This window comes from Eschrichtius robustus, chromosome 20, assembly GCF_028021215.1.
Source record: "Eschrichtius robustus isolate mEscRob2 chromosome 20, mEscRob2.pri, whole genome shotgun sequence".
NCBI lineage: Eukaryota > Metazoa > Chordata > Mammalia > Artiodactyla > Eschrichtiidae > Eschrichtius > Eschrichtius robustus.
In genome coordinates, this window is record NC_090843.1 from 57,205,425 (window position 1) to 57,219,957 (window position 14,533).

General features: G+C 53.0%; 3 protein-coding genes across 4 annotated transcripts; 1 reads left to right on the forward strand and 2 right to left on the reverse strand.

Moving 5' to 3' along the window:
- Nucleotides 1-173: 173 nt before the first annotated feature.
- GLTPD2 (glycolipid transfer protein domain containing 2) lies at nt 174-2,187 on the reverse strand. The gene is made up of 4 exons (XM_068530455.1): nt 2,043-2,187; nt 1,872-1,936; nt 1,449-1,615; nt 174-1,349 (listed from the first exon to the last, which is right to left on the reverse strand). Exons 1-4 carry the CDS (start codon nt 2,146-2,148, stop codon nt 833-835), a joined length of 855 nt encoding a protein of 284 aa, XP_068386556.1. The 5' UTR covers nt 2,149-2,187; the 3' UTR covers nt 174-832.
- Nucleotides 2,188-4,555: 2,368 nt separating this feature from the next.
- Nucleotides 4,556-5,493, forward strand: VMO1 (vitelline membrane outer layer 1 homolog). Of its 2 annotated transcripts, none has more exons than XM_068530456.1 (3): nt 4,556-4,741; nt 4,820-4,935; nt 5,196-5,493. In XM_068530456.1, exons 1-3 carry the CDS (start codon nt 4,556-4,558, stop codon nt 5,491-5,493), a joined length of 600 nt encoding a protein of 199 aa, XP_068386557.1. The 2 variants fall into 2 exon arrangements, with proteins under 2 accessions (XP_068386557.1, XP_068386558.1); XM_068530457.1 differs by having other exon boundaries at nt 4,820-4,915; nt 5,196-5,293.
- An 826-nt stretch (nt 5,494-6,319) lies between these two features.
- On the reverse strand, nt 6,320-12,746 carry TM4SF5 (transmembrane 4 L six family member 5). Its single transcript, XM_068529645.1, has 5 exons — nt 12,527-12,746; nt 7,518-7,598; nt 7,005-7,141; nt 6,584-6,767; nt 6,320-6,509 (listed from the first exon to the last, which is right to left on the reverse strand). Exons 1-5 carry the CDS (start codon nt 12,698-12,700, stop codon nt 6,495-6,497), a joined length of 591 nt encoding a protein of 196 aa, XP_068385746.1. The 5' UTR covers nt 12,701-12,746; the 3' UTR covers nt 6,320-6,494.
- Between the last annotated feature and the right edge of the window lie 1,787 nt (nt 12,747-14,533).

The window sequence follows — 14,533 nt, forward strand, 5'->3', positions numbered from 1 at the left end:
GCATTTGTGGTGTCTGTGGAGGTGTCCAGGAAAGACACCTGGGGCTGGAGCTTTCTGGGGGCTGGAGCTCAGGGGACAGGTCTGGTCTGGAGACTTGGCATGTAGTTGGCAACTGAAGCTGTAGGAGTGGTTGACATAGGCCAGGAGTAGCGTGAGTCTCTCGGCGGCCGGAAACAGGGATGACACATCTTCCCACGTCTATTTTTTCCTGTTTCCCTTAAGCACCTGCTGTCATCACACAAAACGCCCTAAATCGACGGCTACCAAAGAATACTTTTTTAAAAATAAATTTATTTATTTATTTATTTTAGGCTGCGTTGGGTCTTCGTTGCTGTGCACGGGCTTTTCTCTACTTGCGGCGAGCAGGGTCTACTCTTCCTTGCCGTGCAGGATTCTCACTGCGGTGGCTTCTCTTGTTGCCGAGCAAGGGCTCTAGGCCTGTGGGCTCAGTAGTTGTGGTTCGCTGCTCTAGAGCACAGTCTCAGTAGTGACTCACGGGCTTAGTTGCTCCGCTGCATGTGGGATCTTCCCGGACCAGGGCTCAAACCCGGGTCCCCTGCATTGGCAGGCGGATTCTCAACCACTGCCACCAGGAAAGTCCCAAAGAATACTTTTTATTTCCCACAGCTCCTCCCTTTTCCCGGAGATTGCGGATAGAGGCAGGGTCTAAAAAACCCACCCCTATCGAGGTGAGCCTCCAGGGGTGGTGACGTCACCAAGCAGGCGGGGTAATGGCGACCACGCCCCCGGCACCAGGAGGCGGGGCCAAGGGCTCAACCTGGAGCTGCACCGACCCCTCCCCAGGGCGCTTCCTTCCTCCGGCCAGTAGGCGTCAGGCCAGCTCGAGCAGGCCGCCTTCGGCCAGCAAGCTCTGAGTACGGTTGTAGACGTCCTCTAGGGTGCCCGCGGCCCGGACCAGCGCGTTCCGCGCCTCCGCCTCTTTGGAACCCGGACACGCCAGCTCGAGCAAGCGGCCGCGACCCGGGAAGGCGAGGAATGCGAGGTGGGCGGCCTGACGGACGAACCAGGGGTGGTGCGGAGCCAGGGCCGTGCCGTAGGCGTCGCTGCACTGAGCGCCAGCGTCCGGGCCTCCGAGCATCCCGGTCGCCACCCGGTGGAGGCAGAGCTGGGACCAGCGTAGCGCACGGTGCAGCAAGAGCATCGTCAGTGAGCCCGGGCACCCGGCCGAGAGTCGTGGGGCGATTCCGGGCCGCTCCCACGCCACCATGGTCGCCAGCGACGTGTAGTGCGCGGCCTCTGGGCCGTGCACCAGAGCCTCGAGGGCTGTCACTTTGGCGGAGGCCTCGCTTGTGGCGAAGGCGAAGATGGAGCCGAGGGGAGCTAGGAACCTGTGTGTGTGATGGTGGGAAGGGTAGGAAGGTTTGAGAGAGGGCGATGGAGGCACAAAGAGGCGGGGACTGGATGGGGTCGGGGGAGAGACCACTCACCGGACTAGCTCCCTCCATCCTGCCAGGTACTGCGACAACTCCACATCCCTTTCCGGGTTCAGACTGGCGCGGAACGGCCTCATCATGCGGCCCAGCATCCCCTGAGGGCCCAGACACTGAGGCTCTTCCCGTTCCGGGGCCTCCAAGGGTCCCGACTGTTGCCGGACCTGGGGGTGAGATAGGAGGGGAAAGGAGTGGGAGCAGAACCCCTAGCTTGCTGGGTTCACCAAGCAGCCCGGTTGGGCTCTGAAGAAATTATTCCTAAGATCTAGATGGTGTCCCTCTTGCTGTATTCTCAGCTTCTGACGGGAGAAGGGAGAGGAGGAGGAGGGCCTGCCCTTCATCAGATCCTCAGCCTGGTCCACTTCCCCCTGCCCAGAGCCCTATCTGGAGCTCCCAGTCCCAGCCCTTCCGGGAGCATACCTGGAAAGAAGGCGGTTCCCTGGCAATGCAGGACTGGGCCCCAGGTCTGCAGCCTGAGAGGGCACCTGAGGGAAGTGAAACAGAGCAGCGAGGGCTTGAGGAGAGACCTTAGGTCTCAAGGGCCTGGATTCCCCGGTTCCTCCCAGAGCAGGTGAGGGAAGGGGTACTCACGGAGGCTCCGAGCCCAGAGATAAACAAGCAGTAGTGTGAAGATAGCAAGAGGAATCGCACTGCGCAACCAGCGCCAAGGGACCGGCTGAGGCAGTGGGACCCGCATGGCTGCTGCAGGGACCGCCGCCCCCTCACCAGCCCCTGCCAGGCCTTGTCCCTTCGCCTCTAGGAGGGGAGAGAAGCCGCAGTGCCTGAGGCGCAAAGGGTTAATAATTAACCTACTAAGTCCCCCTCCCCTGTGCCCTTTGCCCGAGAGGGCAGCATCTGAGGAGAGAGGGACTGGATGAAGAGGATTTGGGGGTTCAGTAGCAGTGACACGTCGCTACATTTCCCTTCCCTGTAAGGCCAGGTTGTAGTAAGAGGAAGCCTGGGTATTGTGAGGAGAGGCTGAGGTCAGAACCAGTTTCCCCACTGAGCAATGGTGGACCCTAAGTTGACTCTGGGCCTGAGTTCCCTCCACTGTACATTGAGGATAATAATATGTTCTTTTGCAGGCTTCATGTGAGGATTAAATGATATCACATGTGCAAACACTGTAAATGGAAAAGCTTACCACAATTGCTCCATAAATCTTACCTTTTAAGTTCAAGCATGGAGCACCTGGGATTCAGAGAACACCCACTTCTAAATACTCTATCCTCTCCCCAGGGGACCTTATCTTATTATTATTTTTTTTATTTTATAAATTTATTTATTTATTTTTGGCTGCGTTGGGTCTTCGTTGCCGCGCGCGGGCTTTCTCTAGTTGCGGTGAGCCGGTGCTACTCTTCGTTGCGGCGCGCGGGCTTCTCATTGCGGTGGCTTCTCGTTGCGGAGCACGGGCTCTAGGTGCACGGGCTTCAGTAGTTGTGGCTCTCGGGCTCTAGAGCGCAGGCTCAGTAGTTGTGGCGCACGGGCTTAGTTGCTCCGCGGCATGTGGGTTCTTCCCGGACCGGGGCTCAAACCCGTGTCCCCTGCATTGGCAGGCGGATTCTCAACCACTGCGCCACCAGGGAAGCCCAGGGGACCTTTTTTTAAAAAAAAATTATTATTATTATTATTTTTAAAATTAATTTATTTTTGTCTGCGTTGGGTCTTCGTTTCTGTGCGAGGGCTTTCTCCAGTTGTGGCAAGCGGGGGCCACTCTTCATCGCGGTGCGCGCGCGGGCCTCTCACTATCACGGCCTCTCTTGTTGCGGAGCACAGGCTCCAGACGCGCAGGCTCAGTAGTTGTGGCTCACGGGCCTAGTTGCTCCGCGGCATGTGGGATCTTCCCAGACCAGGGCTCGAACCCGTGTCCCCTACATTAGCAGGCAGATTCTCAACCACTGTGCCACCAGGGAAGCCCCCCAGGGGACCTTATCTTAATCTGCATGCCTGAGGTCTCAATTATATAGTTTAGGCTGTCACCTTTTACATTTTTGTAGTTTACTTTTTTTAATCTCCAGATTGATTCCTCAATCATTCATCAAACCAACCTTTATTAACCACCTCCACATGCCAGGCCCTGTACTAGGCTCCATGAAGACAAATGTGCCTTCACAGAGCTCAGGGTCCATTGGAGAATTTATCATCTGTCTCCCCCACTGGAATGTGAGCTCTGATGAAGACAGGGGCCTTTTCTTGGTGGCTGCTCTATTTAGCGTTTAGAATATTGCCTGGGCCAAAACACATTATTTCTAAATAAGTATATATTGAATAGACAAAGGAATGTGTATGAAGGGCAGGCAAATCAGGGGTGGTACTCCCCATAGCAATTTTGTTTGTTGTTTTTTTTTTAAAATTAGGAGTCCCCCTGGTGGTCACAGGGGGAAAAACATTGAGGGAAAGGCTACACGAAGCAATGGAAGAAATAGCGTCTCCTGTTCTCAGTTCCCTGTCCATAAACTTTTTAAAACTGTTCCTGTCTCTGTGTACATTTTCTTTTGAGGGGAAGGGGTGTCCCAGATTCTCAAGGCGTCGGGTCCCCAGTCACTCACAAGATGCTTCCCAGCTCCCACAGCTCATGGATTCTTGCCCTGTCTCACTCCGATGCTCCCTCACATCCTGGAGGTCCCTGGGGTCCCTGTCCAGTGGGATTCTGGAACCATCACTTCCATCCCTAGCCGTGGGTTCCCCATTTCCTAGTGTTGGAATGTTCCCTGGCTTGCTGACTGTGACCTTAGGCAAGTCGCTTGCAATTTCGCAGCCCTAGTTCCCTCACTGGCAGAATAGGAATGGTAATTCTCACCTCCTAAAATTGTTGTGTGGATTAAATAAAACATGCCAGCAAAACGCTAACCATGATTCGTGGCCTATAGTCTGTAAACGTTCGGTAGGTTGGTGGTTATTTAAACCCGTGGGTTCTTGCTGCCCCTCCTCCTCTGGCGCTGGGAGCGTCAGTCTCCCTGAGCTGAGAAACAAGTTTGTAGGCTTCCGGAACGGATTGGTTTTGAGTGTCACTTAATTCAGGTGGCCCTTCCGCAATCGGAGCCCTCTTAGGGCAAAGGTGGTATACACCTGCACAAAGGGCCCGGGCTCACAGAGGCTGCGGGATGGAGCAGGGCGCGGGAGCCAAGCTGCTTCTGCTGCTGTGGGCGACGTGCTTCGGGCGTGCAAGAGCAGATGCGTTGAGCGGCTACACATTGGTCATCGAGGTGACCAACGGGGGCCCCTGGGGCGACTGGGCCTGGCCAGAGATGTGTCCTGACGGATTCTTCGCCAGCGGGTTCTCGCTCAAGGTAGGGGCTCAGGCCTAGGTCTCGGTGGGGACCCCAAGCAGAGGATGGCAGTCTTCTGACTCGTCCTCCGCCGCCCAGGTGGAGCCCCCCCAAGGCATTCCTGGCGACGACACGGCTCTGAACGGAATCCGGCTGCACTGCGCGCGCGGGAATGCGGAGCTCAACACGCACGTGGTGGAGTCCCAGTCTGGAAGGTGGGGGGCAGGGGCCGAGGATCCCCTAGGGTCGGGGTATGCCCCTTGCTCTCCGTTACGCACATCCCGTACCGACAGGCAGGTTCCTCCAGAGCTGTGGGGAGGTTTAGACCTGGGAAGCGGGTGGGAGACTCCCAGCTCCGCACCTCGGTGGAGGTCAGGTGACTGTTGAACCTGGCTGGGAAGCCCCGAGGCCTGGGTCCGGCTGGACGTGGGTAGGGGGCGCCCGCGCAGACCGCGCGTCTCTGCTTCCCTCGCAGGTGGGGCGCGTGGAGTGAGCCGCTGTGGTGTCCCGGCAGCGGCTTCCTGGTGGCTTTCTCGCTTCGTGTGGAGGCACCCGTGACCCCCGGGGACAACACGGCTGCGAACAACGTGCGCTTCCGCTGCTCCGACAGCACGGAGTTGCAGGGGCCCGGTCTGTCCTGGGGAGACTTTGGAGACTGGAGTGAGCCTTGCCCTAAAGGAGTGTGCGGCTTGCAGACCAAGATCGAGCAGCCTAGAGGCCTCCGCGATGACACCGCTGTTAACGACGCGCGCTTTTTCTGCTGTCGCAGTTAACACCATCGCCGCCCTCTCCCAGCCCAAGCCTAGTCCCACCTCCGCTATTAAAGCTTCTCTGTCTTGGCTTTGGTCTCGCTTGTTTTAGGGGTGGGAAACTGCGTAGCCCCATCTTCCTCCTAACCTAGCATTGGGCCAGGCCCAATTAGGATTTGGTCTCAGGAGTCCATGGCAAGCTACTGAAAGTTACCGACCCATAGTTCAGAAAAGACACACTTAAACAGAATTTTGCGTGCAAGTTAAGGAAGTCCCTGCCTTTCTGTGAGCCTCTGCAGACACATCGTCCCCATTAAGAGACCAGGTTGTCTCCTTTCTGAACCACCAGTGACCCCAGATCAAGAAACTTCTACCAAATTAGGAGGTGACAATGCTATATCGTCTTAAGGTTTCATTTTCTAGAACTTAGGAGGCTAACATGTCTTTTCCATAGTTTTCCTCCCCGCCCTCCCCCCGCCAAAACTCAAACAGTGGCTTTTCTGTATGCTGAGTCCAATTGAGGGTCTTTGTCCTTGCTGCCCTCTCTGCCTGGAATCCCCCAACTGTCCAGATGGTTAGCCCATCCACCAGATTTCAGCTCCAATTTCTCTTTCTTGGACTTTATCTTATTAAAAAAGTCCATCCATCAGTCAATATCTATCCCACTACCTCCGTGTTTTAAAAAAGTACTTATCACCAATTAAAATAATCTATTGCCTCTTTTAAAAATTGCCCATCTTCTACCCCTGGAATGTTAAATTCTTTAAGAGCACAGAACTTGCCTGTCTTGTTTACACAGTATTTCCAGTGCACTAATAGTTCAATAACTATTTATTAAGGAAATAACAAGCCGGGTGCAAGGGTCCCAAACACGAGAGCCCCAAGCCACGGTGTATCTGGAGACCTTCGGACACTCCTTGTATAGGGCACAATCTGAGACGCGGAAGAGAGCTCTAAATACTTTATTCCAGGGCGGGGGCGGGCCAGGCGGGTGTCCAGGAGCGACGGACCAGATCCGTGGAGCCTCAGTGAGGGGCGCCCTGCGAAAAAAAAGTGAGGACGCAGTCAGGGAGTAAATAGATTTCCTCGACAGCTCCATCCCACACCTTCCCACCTCCTTCTTCCGACAGTCGCCGCAGAAGACACCAATGGACGCGTTCACCAGCTGCACCCCACACAGCAAAATCTCCAGGCAGGAGGCGGCCACCAGCAGCGAGAAGAGCGTCACGTTCCAGGAGACCACACCAGGCGGCTCCACGCACGAGCTCCACTGAGTGCGGTTGAGCAGGTAGGAGCCTCTGCGGGCGGGGCAGGGTCACGTGAGAGAAGGAGGTCACGCGGAGCGCCCCCCCCCCCCCCCGGGGCTCCCCGCCCCGCGCAGGCGCCGAGGGGGATATGCAAAGGACTCGTTCGGCCCACGTGGAGGAAGCTGTCTCGAAGCCGAGTCCCACCTAGGTTTCTCAGTCCACGTGGGAAAGGCAGGTGGGCAGTAGCAGAGAATGGGGCCGGGGGCGCGAATACAGGCTGAGCCTTACGCGGTTTGTTGGAAGTGGTATGCCCAGGAGCCGTCCATTAAGCACTGTGGTCCAATTCGGAGCCCGGCTCCTGATACCGAGAGGCAGTAGATGGCACCAAGCATCCCGAACGCCGAGCAGAAGACCGATCGCAGCATCTGGATACACAGTGCGAGGAGAGGTGAGTTGGGCCGTCCCCGCCCCACTCGTGGGCAAAGCGCGCCTAGCTACCCCCGCCCTTTGTTACCGAGCTCTAGCCAGTCTCGTTAAAAATACATTTCCCGTCAAACTCCAGGGCTTGGAGTTCGGCTAATTCTAAGAGCCAGTGGCCGCGGAGGTTCATGGGGATTGTAGTTCCCTCCGGTCAGGCCCACTGAAGCCTAAGATTTGCGTGTGCGAGGGAGCGGTAAGATGGAGCCTAGGACTCTGCAGAGGAGCTCGTGAAGCTGGGAATTCTGTGGAGGGGTTTAGGTGTGATTCTTCGAAGACCGATTCAAAGACCTATGCTGAGTGCCGTCTTAATTTGCATCTTACCCTGCAGCGATTCCCACAGCAGCCTGCACCACAACAGCCTTTGCCCCCTGCCCGGACGGCGGAAATTCCTGGACACAGTACCTGTGGGATCAGAGTCGATGTGATAGCGAGTCACCCAGGTCCCCAACTTGGATCAGTGCTTACCCCGTAATGTGACGAGGTAAGCTTCCTGTGATGCCTTCAGTCATTTGGACTATAGGGAGACCTTATCTCTACTTCTCCTGGAGCAATGTGGGGCTCTGCTTTAAATTTATCTATATTTATGTGCCTACTTATCTCTGTCCAGATTGTAGCCTCCAGGAGGATAGGGCGCAATATCATTATATCCCCCATAAATCTCAGCATATAGTAGGTGCCCAACTGAATGGGAGTCAGGAGGCCTGGGTTTAATGCCAACCTTTTGCTCACTTCACACTCCGTGAATTGATTCATCTCTCTGGGTCTCAGTTTTGTCCTCTGTAAAATGGACTGTTCTCAGGATTTAATGAAATAACAGGTTGCCTTGATGTCAAGACTTGCTCAGAGTAAATGGTCAATAACTATAGAGTCCCTCAGCAGCAGGAAGGAATAGTGGTGTTGGAATGCCTGGCGAACTGGGATTATGGTGGAGGGTGGAGGAGCATGTAAGACTCTGATGGGAAGAGTGGGAATCCCCAAGATACAGCCCTGATCCTCTTTGTCTTTCTTTCTCCCATGGCCCTCCTCAGAGAGCCCATCCCCTTCCAGGGCATCAGCTGCTCCCTCTAACAATGGTTGTCTCCTAAATTGATGCCTCCAAATTCAAATCTAACTGCCTGAAGGGTATGTTCGTTTGAATGTCTTGGTTTTAGCTTAAGTTCATCCAGCCTCATACTAATCTCACAATTTGTTCCCCCCAATTCATCTCCCTTTGGCTTTCTTGTCTCCATCAGTGGAAATACCCTGCAGGTCACCCCGGCCTGAAAACTTGAATCCTTCACACCTAGCCAGACCTCAAGTCTTTGGAACTTTTCCTTCAGTGGTTCTTGAATCTGTCAGTCCTTTTTTCTTCCCCACGTTCAATCCCCAATCACCTCCCATGAGAAGGATGTGCTCAGCCTCCCTACTAGATTTTTGTATCTCTTGCCCTGTGCCAACTCACATTCAATTCTACATTGCTACCACCAGTTTAAACTTAGCTTTCAACTGGTCTTTTCCCTGATCCAATCCTTTAGGGTCTCCTCAAAGAGTAGCCCATCAAGACTGAACTCCAGGAAGGCGTTCGAGGCGTCTCACTTTTGGCTCCAGCCTTAACTTTGTTGCACCAGACCAGGTTCTTTGCCCGTCTCCCATCTCTGGAATTCCACAGCTGTCTGGATCTTTGCCTCCCTGTCTTCCTTGTCTGGCACACACCAACAAGGCGGCATTTTGATCTTCTCCAAGGGAGGGGCTGAGAGTTTTAGTTCCATTATATCATCCACAGCAACCTTACAGAAACACCTGCAGAGTTGAATGAACTTTCCACCAGACACTCTTCCCTCTTCCATGTCTCATGGCAGGTCTAGGGCCAGTGCTGGCCCCCTTGCTTGGCCTTTCTGGTTACATCACTTACTCAGAAGCTCCTGGATCCAAAGACACCTGGAATTTGGATTTACCAATTTCAAACGACCTCTCTGTTTGTGGGTTTTTTTTTTTTATAAATTTATTTATTTATTTTTGGCTGTGTTGGGTCTTTGTTCCTGCGCACAGGGTTTCTCTAGTTGCCACAAGTGGAGGCTACTCTTTGTTGAGGTGCACGGGCTTCTTACTGCGGTGGCTTCTCTTGTTGTGGAGCCCGGGCTCTAGGCATGGGCTTCAGTAGTTGCAGCACGTGGGCTCAGTAGTTGTGGCTCACGGGCTCTAGAGCACAGGCTCAGTAGTTGTAGCGCACAGGGCTTAGTTGTTCTGCAGCATGTGGGATCTTCCCGGACCAGGGATCGAGCCCTGCATTGTGTCCCCTGCATTGGCAGGTGGATTCTCAACCACTGTGCCACCAGGGAAGCCCTGTTTGTGATTTTTTAAAAAATATTTACTTATTTATTTGGCTGTACCAGATCTTAGTTGCAGTACGCGGGATCTTTAGTTGCGGCATGTGGGATCTTAGTTCCCTGACCAGGGATGGAACCCAGGCCCCCTGCATTGGGAGCACGGAGTCTTAGCCACTGGACCACCAGGGAAGTCCCTGATTTTTACTTTTCTAGCCAAAGTGTTTCCTTTTGTTGTCTGAACTCGTCTGTCTTGCTCTCTGCTATCTCGTCTCATTGAAAAGGGAAGGGTAATTGAAAAGGCAGGAGGAAGCACTGAGTTTATAGCTCGAGTCTGTTTACTTTTCTCCATCTCCATGGCCACTGGCCTCATCTAAGCCACTATCATCTCCCCTGGACAACTGTAGTGACCTCAGTCTGGTCTTTCTGCATCCAGTGCTGACCTCCTACTGTTTACTCACCACCCAGCAGCCAGCCATATCCAGCGGGATATGGAGCAACTAGAACTCTCATCCTTTGCTGGTGGGAATACAATTGGCATAAGTACTTCAGACAATTCTTTGGTAATATCTGTTAGCACTGAACATTTGCATACCTTAAGAATCAGCAGTTTTACTCCTAGGTATCTATCCAACAGAAATGCAAACGTACATTCACCTAAAGACATTTACAGGAACGTTTATAGAGCATTATTTAGAATAAACCCAAGTTGGGAACTATCCAAATGTCCATCAACAGTAGAATGTTTAAATAAATTGTAGTAATACTTACACAATGGAGATAATTGTGTAAATATTAGAAATAATAAACTACAGCACTGTGTAACAATATGGATGAAACTTACAAACATAATGTTGACCTCAAGAAGCCAGAACAAAAGTGTCCACTCTGTATGATTCCATTTATATAAAGTGCTAAACAGACAAAACTAACCTCTGGGATAGAAGTCAGGATAGTGCGGCCCTTGTTGGTGTGGGGTAGGGCCTGGTGGGAGGCATGTCTGGGGTTCTTGTAATGACCCACATCTTGATCTGAGTGCCGAGAATATGGGTGTGTTCCCTTTATAAAAATTCACTGAGCTGTATATTAAGGATCTGGGCATTTGTCTGTATGACTTTTTAAAAAGGTAAAAAGTCCTTCAATAGTTTTCTGTGAACTTATAATAAAATTCAGATTCCTCACTGTGCCTTGCAAGGGTATAGGTGCTCTGGCCTCTGCCCTCCTCCGATTTCACTTCATCAAACCTCAGCTGCACTGGCGGCCTCTCCAGTCCTGAGATGTGCAGGCCTATTCCTGCCTTACACTTTGTACTCACCTGTCTGCCATGCTGATTCCTTCTTTTTGTCTTTTGGGTCGCAGTTCAGAAGTCACCTCATCAAGGCCTTCCTTGAAAATGCTGTAAGAAGTGGCCCCCCACTTTGCCTCAGGAGCTCTTTACGACAGCATCCTGCTTTGTTTTCTTGATGGTCCCTACTTTTATCTGAGATCACCTCGCTCGTCTGTTTACTTTGTTCATTCACTATTAATCCAGTGCCTGTTAATCCAGGCCTAGGCGCCTGGCACACAGCAGCCAATGAAACAGGCAGCCCTTCCTCCTGTGGGGCGTACATTTTTGCTTCGTTGATACTGTGTGTCTCCCCAGCAGAAACACCGGCTTCAGGGAGTGCAGGGCCCTTGCCTGTGTGCCTGTGGCATAGCATGAACTGTGAATACACTTGAGAACCTTCTCCAGGGTGGCTGAGAGCATGGAGGCCGGAGGGCAGCTGGGAATGAGCATGTTGGGGGGGCATCCTTGGGGGTCTCCCCAGAAGCAGGCAAGTAAGATCGTGGGGAGGTGGTGGTGGTTTGGGCTGGAGGAGGGGTGTGATGTGACAGCGGCGGAGAGGGTGGGGCTGGGAGGAGTGTGACGTTTCAGAGGGTTGAGGTCAGAGGTATGATGTGGAGTCCAGCAGCCATAAATCCATGGGGGAGGGGGAGGGGGAGTAGGAGGACAGACCTGGATGGGTAAGAGGGGATTGTTGGGTAAAGGAGAAGAGGTGTCCCCATTAGCTAACAGACTTGTGGCCAGTGAAAGAGACAAAGGTGAGGCATCCCCCAGAGAATTTCATCAGTCAGCCATCCTGAGAAGTGGGGAACCGTGCAGGGTAGATCTTTTGTCTTCATGCCATAAAGATGTTAAATTGGCTTGACCTTCCAAAAAGTTCCCCTAGGGACTTCCCTGGCGGTCCAGCGGTTAAGACAGTGGGCACGGTTTCAATCCCTGGTGGGGGAACTAAGAACCCGCATGCCACACGGTGCACAAACAAACAAAACAACAAAAAAGTTCCCTGAATGGGGAGGGGGGTGGCGAATGGGGGTTAGGAAGTCCAGGAAGTCTGTGTCTCCCCTTCCTCAATTTCTCCTGACAGATCCTAGTTTCCAGGGAGCCACGGGGACCCCTTCCCCACCATACTGACCCGGGTTCTGAGTTTATCCTTAGTGCCCAGCGCACAGTGGGTATCCAGAAACCTGGGTGGAGAGTGAAGGGACATGGAAGTGGGGGAGGTGACACTGAGCTGATAGGTAGAAAGACTGACCTGTGACATCGCTCCCTGGCTCCAGATGCTGTCACTGTAAACCACACCCACACCAAGCCCATTATTATCTTAACCTGATAACCTCCCATGCAACCAGCTCTTCCTTCTGCCTCAACCCCTGTAGTAGGTGTTCCCAGCATCTGCTCAGCAGGGGGGATGGCGAGGGGCTGGTAGGACATACTCCGTACCCAGGAGGGAACAGTTTCGAGCAGTAAGGCTCCTTCCTTCTCATCCCCCTCAGACATTCAGCTCAGGACCCTGGGGCTGAGAACCTCCCCTACAGAGTGCTTAGTGTTTGGGGGCAGCCTGGGCGGGCTCCTGGTCCCCACCAAGCCACCGCCATCCCTTCCTGGGCAGCCATCCTTTTCCCTCACTCCCTCTCCCTCCTGTTCAGGACCCCGGAGAGTGGCGCCCAGCCCCCTGGCCCGTGTGCCCTGCCCAGCCCTCTCACCATCAGGCCCCCGCCGATGAAGCCAGCCATGAGCCAGACTTGCAAGCTGAGGTGGTCCTTGGTCCAGGTGGTCTGACCGTTGGGCACTAGCAGGAGGGCGTTGGCCACAATGCAGACCAGGGAGAGGAGGATGAGGGAGAGCCCCACGAAGCGGGCACACTTTCCTGTGCACATGGTGAGGCTCTTGGCAAGGACAGGCAGCAAGTGAAAGTGAGCCCGAGCTTCCCCGGTCCAGAGGGAAAAACAAGCCCGGAGCAAAGGTCGAGGAGGAGGTGTGGTGAAGCTGGCAGTAGCTGATGATAAGGGACAGAGGCAGGAGACACGGGGCAGCAGCAGAGACGCGGCAAAGGGGAGGATGTGGTGGAGGAGGTGGGGGAGCTTGACACGCAGAGGAAGTTGCCTGGGCTCAGTGTGTTCTTCCTCTTTTTCTGCACACACCTTTCCACAGAACCTTGGTCGACTCCTTACCTGCTTTGTGACTTAGCCAAGCCCCTTAATGTCTCTGTCTCAGTTGCCTCATCTGTACAAAGGGTATACAGCCAAGGTATGCCCTTGGCTCGCGGGCAGGTGGTGAGGATTAAATGGATTAGGGAGTTCCCTGGCGGTCCAGTGATTAGGACTCAGCACCCTCACTGCCTGCGGCCTGGGTTCGATCCCTGGTTGGGGAACTAAGATCCTGCAAGCCGCGTGGGGTGGCCAAAAAAAAAAAAAAAAAGGGTCAAGGTGAGGGTGAGAAACATTTTGTAACCGAGGACACACTAAGCCAGTGTATGGTGCCCTATTAGTCCCATAGGGAGATTTTCTCCTGGAAAGAAACTAAAGATGGTGGTGGAGGTTCATTAGCCTTTTGTTTCTTCTTGCTAATGTCTGTTTATTGAACCGTCTTCCTGTTGAGACCAACACTGAGGTCTCATTGATTAAAGCATCCATCCCCCTGGCCTCCGTGTTTGATTCAGCAATGGCCACGTGATCCAAGCCAGCCCCGTGGGAACCAATTTCTGGTTCTTGTTGTTGGCAATCTGAGGTCAAAGAATTCCTGTTTTTGTTGCGCTGCTGCAGTTGCTGGTGGCATATTGTCACCTGCCTGCTGGAGAGTGAAGAAAATCCAGAGGAAAGACCAGTCAAGAGATGGAGAGAGACTAAGTCCCCCCCCGCACCACCCCCCGACTTGTGGGATCTTAGTTCCCTGACCAGGAATTGAAGCTGGGCCCTCGGCAGTGGAAGCGCAGAGTCCTAACCACTGGACCGCTAAGGAACTCACAAGACTAAGTCTTGATGACATCATGTGAACGTGTAGATCCAGCTATGCCTGAAGCCTGATCAGTCCTTGGAAACTTTTGATTATGTGAACCAGTTTGAGTTGTGCTTCTGTCAACTGCAGGGTAAAGAGTCTTTCTTTGTTGTTTTTTTTAAACCTCCCTCTGTTTTGAGCTGCACACGACAGCATTTTTTTTTCCACATCTTTATTGGAGTATAAATGCTTTACAATGTTGTGTTAGTTTCTGCTGTACAACAAAGTGAATTAGCTATATGTATACATATATCCCCATTATCCCCATATCCCCTCCCTCCCACCCTTCCTATCCCATCCCTCTAGGTTGTCTCAAAGCATCGAGTTGATCTCCTTGTGCTACGCAGCATCTTCGCACTAGCCGTCCATTTTACATTTGGTAGTGTATATATGTCAATGCTACTCTCACTGCATCCCAGCTTCCCCTTCCCCCACCCTGTGCCCTCAAGTCCGTTCTCTACATCTGCGTCTTTTTTCCTGCCCTGCCACTAGGTTCATCAGTACCGCTTTTTAAAATTCCATATATATGCGTTAGCAGACGGTATTTGTTCTTCTCTTTCTGACTTACTTCACTCTGTATGACAGACTCTAGGTCCATCCACCTCACTACAAATAACTCAATTTCGTTCCTTTTTATGGCTGAGTAATATTCCATTGTATATATGTGCCACATCTTCTTTCTCCATTCATCTGTTGATGGGCATTTAGGTTACTTC

Bases quoted from the DNA above. Each gene is read 5' to 3' on its own strand.
- GLTPD2 (XM_068530455.1), bottom strand. From the start codon at position 2,148: ATGCGGGTCCCACTGCCTCAGCCGGTCCCTTGGCGCTGGTTGCGCAGT. The intron at 1,937-2,042 runs GTGAGTACCCCT...CACTTCCCTCAG, and splicing joins TCTCTGGGCTCGGAGCCTCC to GTGCCCTCTCAGGCTGCAGA. The intron at 1,350-1,448 runs GTGAGTGGTCTC...TCACACACACAG, and splicing joins GGATGGAGGGAGCTAGTCCG to GTTCCTAGCTCCCCTCGGCT.
- VMO1 (XM_068530456.1), top strand. From the start codon at position 4,556: ATGGAGCAGGGCGCGGGAGCCAAGCTGCTTCTGCTGCTGTGGGCGACG. The intron at 4,742-4,819 runs GTAGGGGCTCAG...TCCGCCGCCCAG, and splicing joins CCAGCGGGTTCTCGCTCAAG to GTGGAGCCCCCCCAAGGCAT. The intron at 4,936-5,195 runs GTGGGGGGCAGG...CTTCCCTCGCAG, and splicing joins GTGGAGTCCCAGTCTGGAAG to GTGGGGCGCGTGGAGTGAGC.
- TM4SF5 (XM_068529645.1), bottom strand. From the start codon at position 12,700: ATGTGCACAGGAAAGTGTGCCCGCTTCGTGGGGCTCTCCCTCATCCTC. The intron at 7,599-12,526 runs GTGAGAGGGCTG...CTGATCCCACAG, and splicing joins TCATCGGCGGGGGCCTGATG to GTACTGTGTCCAGGAATTTC. The intron at 6,768-7,004 runs GTAAGGCTCAGC...CCCCGCCCGCAG, and splicing joins TACCACTTCCAACAAACCGC to AGGCTCCTACCTGCTCAACC.